Raw genomic sequence first — 2,064 nt, 5'->3', positions numbered from 1 at the left:
CAGGTTAGTATTTCATAATTGTATATAATTGTAAGGAGGATAATGATTTTTGGACTTATATCTACAAAAATGGTCATCTAAGTATTGGACTAAGCAGGCACGTATTTGAGGGGGGGGTGATAGGGGCGATCACCCCCCCCATAAGTCCTTATACAGTCCATCTTAATTCTTAGTATGTAGGTATCTTATAAATTATAAGATTATAAAAAAAATTTATGATCTACTATTTTTTTAAATAAATTTTTATAATAATTTAATTAATTTACGATTTAAGAATTATCAAGATAGTATTAGCATAGAATACTATAGAAACGACACTCCCCCCACCACTTCACTTTTTTTCATTTTGGCAGCGGACTGATTGATGTTGTAAGCATAGCGGGAGAACATGAAGTTATGCACCTTATCAAATTAATTCAGGCAGAACAAAGGATTTCGGGAGAGTGTCGTTTCTATAGTATTCTATGGTATCAGTAAAATCATGATAATGATTTACACTGAGATAGATAAGAATATTCTTCCGTATATTCTTATCATGGTTAAAATATTATCCATTACATTTTTTGACGAAAAGATAAACGTTTTTCGAAAAAAATTTCTGAAGTAGGTACCTAAAACCTAATTATTAGAATTGAGTTCTTGACATGACAATTGACATTTGACAAATATTTTAGCAGTTATATCAATATTTGTCAATAATTATGTCATAATTTAATATTATTATTATCTTATAATGAGCAAACGCAAGTTGAGTGGACAAAAAACTATGCTAACACAATGGTTACAGAATAAAACTCATTCAGAAAGGACAGAAGGTAAGAAAGATATTATTTACTTAATTAAAGTAATGTCTAATGACTCTAATGGATAATTAATAAAATAAATATATACCTAATTATAATTTATTTCTTCAGAAAAACGATCAAAGATTGATAATGACCGTGAGCCACATTATAGTGTAAATTTAAATGCTCTTTTACTATCAGATTTAAATTCAACTAATACTTGTAGTAGTACATCACAAGAGAAGCCTTTAGATGGTAACAATATTTTTTAAATAACTACATTCTAAATATAGATCAATGCAAATTGTGTATATAAATATTAAATAATAAATGTCAGGTTATAATTAAAAACATATATTCATAAATTAGGAGGACCAAAGGAGATTGATAATGACCACATCAAATATCCTGTAGAAGACAATATTTCGACTAATACTAGTACATCACAAAACAGACCTTTAGATGGTAACTACATTTAAAATATAGATAAATGCAAATTGTATATATAAATATTAAATAACAAATGTCGGGTAATAATTAAAAACATATATTTATAAATTAGGAGGACCAAAAGTGATTGATAATGCTCACGTCCAACATCCTGTAGAAGGCAATAGCACTGAATTTAGTGAAGATATTGGTGATTATTTAAAGGAAACTAATGCATTCATATCAGATTACAACAAAGCTAAACTATTAGAGCTGTCCAACTTGCCTGGAAAGGATTTTGTATACCCATTCAGTTTACATAAAAAGAAAAATAAAGAAGGAAAGAGGTATCTAAACAGATCATATTTTGAAAAATATAATTGGCTAATGTATTCTAATAAAAAAAGAGGGTTATTTTGCAAGTATTGTGTATTTATCTGCTTGTATGATTTGAATGTTTGCTACATGCTTGCTTATTCTGTAGATTAAAAACTTGGTTGCGCTCAAAAATGGGACAAAATCGGCTATGTGGATTAGCATTATTGAATATACACACCGATCTCTTATTGTAGAAAATGACAGATGTAATAAATTCATTATGACAATATCATATTATTTATATATTATTATCAATTATTAAACGATAATTTATTAACTATTTAAATTACAGTTGTTTAATAAATGTATTATTAGGCACAGCAAATTATTTTTAATGTAAGAGCACACCGGCTTAAATGTATTATAGAGGATTTGGACTAGGTATTCCTAAAAAAATGAATCACCCCCCCCAAGATGAGGTCCCAGATACGTGCCTGGGACTAAGCCTCAGTCAACAGTTAGAATTAGTATA

General features: G+C 28.3%; 1 protein-coding gene across 2 annotated transcripts; it reads left to right on the top strand.

Moving 5' to 3' along the window:
* Positions 1–298: 298 nt before the first annotated feature.
* Positions 299–1,824, top strand: LOC111033087. 2 transcript variants are annotated; one of them, XM_022313679.1, is made up of 5 exons: positions 299–815; positions 915–1,040; positions 1,155–1,250; positions 1,348–1,561; positions 1,699–1,824. In XM_022313679.1, exons 1-5 carry the CDS (start codon positions 734–736, stop codon positions 1,784–1,786), a joined length of 606 nt encoding a protein of 201 aa, XP_022169371.1. In that variant the 5' UTR covers positions 299–733; the 3' UTR covers positions 1,787–1,824. The 2 variants fall into 2 exon arrangements, with proteins under 2 accessions (XP_022169371.1, XP_022169370.1); XM_022313678.1 differs by having other exon boundaries at positions 1,348–1,813.
* Positions 1,825–2,064: the final 240 nt, after the last annotated feature.

This window comes from Myzus persicae, unplaced genomic scaffold, assembly GCF_001856785.1.
Source record: "Myzus persicae strain clone G006 unplaced genomic scaffold, MPER_G0061.0, whole genome shotgun sequence".
NCBI lineage: Eukaryota > Metazoa > Arthropoda > Insecta > Hemiptera > Aphididae > Myzus > Myzus persicae.
This window is presented reverse-complemented; position numbering and strand designations above follow the sequence as displayed.

Coding starts and splice junctions, on each gene's coding strand:
- LOC111033087 (XM_022313678.1), top strand. CDS start 734: ATGAGCAAACGCAAGTTGAGTGGACAAAAAACTATGCTAACACAATGG. Junction 816..914: donor TCATTCAGAAAGGACAGAAG/GTAAGAAAGATA, acceptor TTATTTCTTCAG/AAAAACGATCAAAGATTGAT. Junction 1,041..1,154: donor ACAAGAGAAGCCTTTAGATG/GTAACAATATTT, acceptor TTCATAAATTAG/GAGGACCAAAGGAGATTGAT.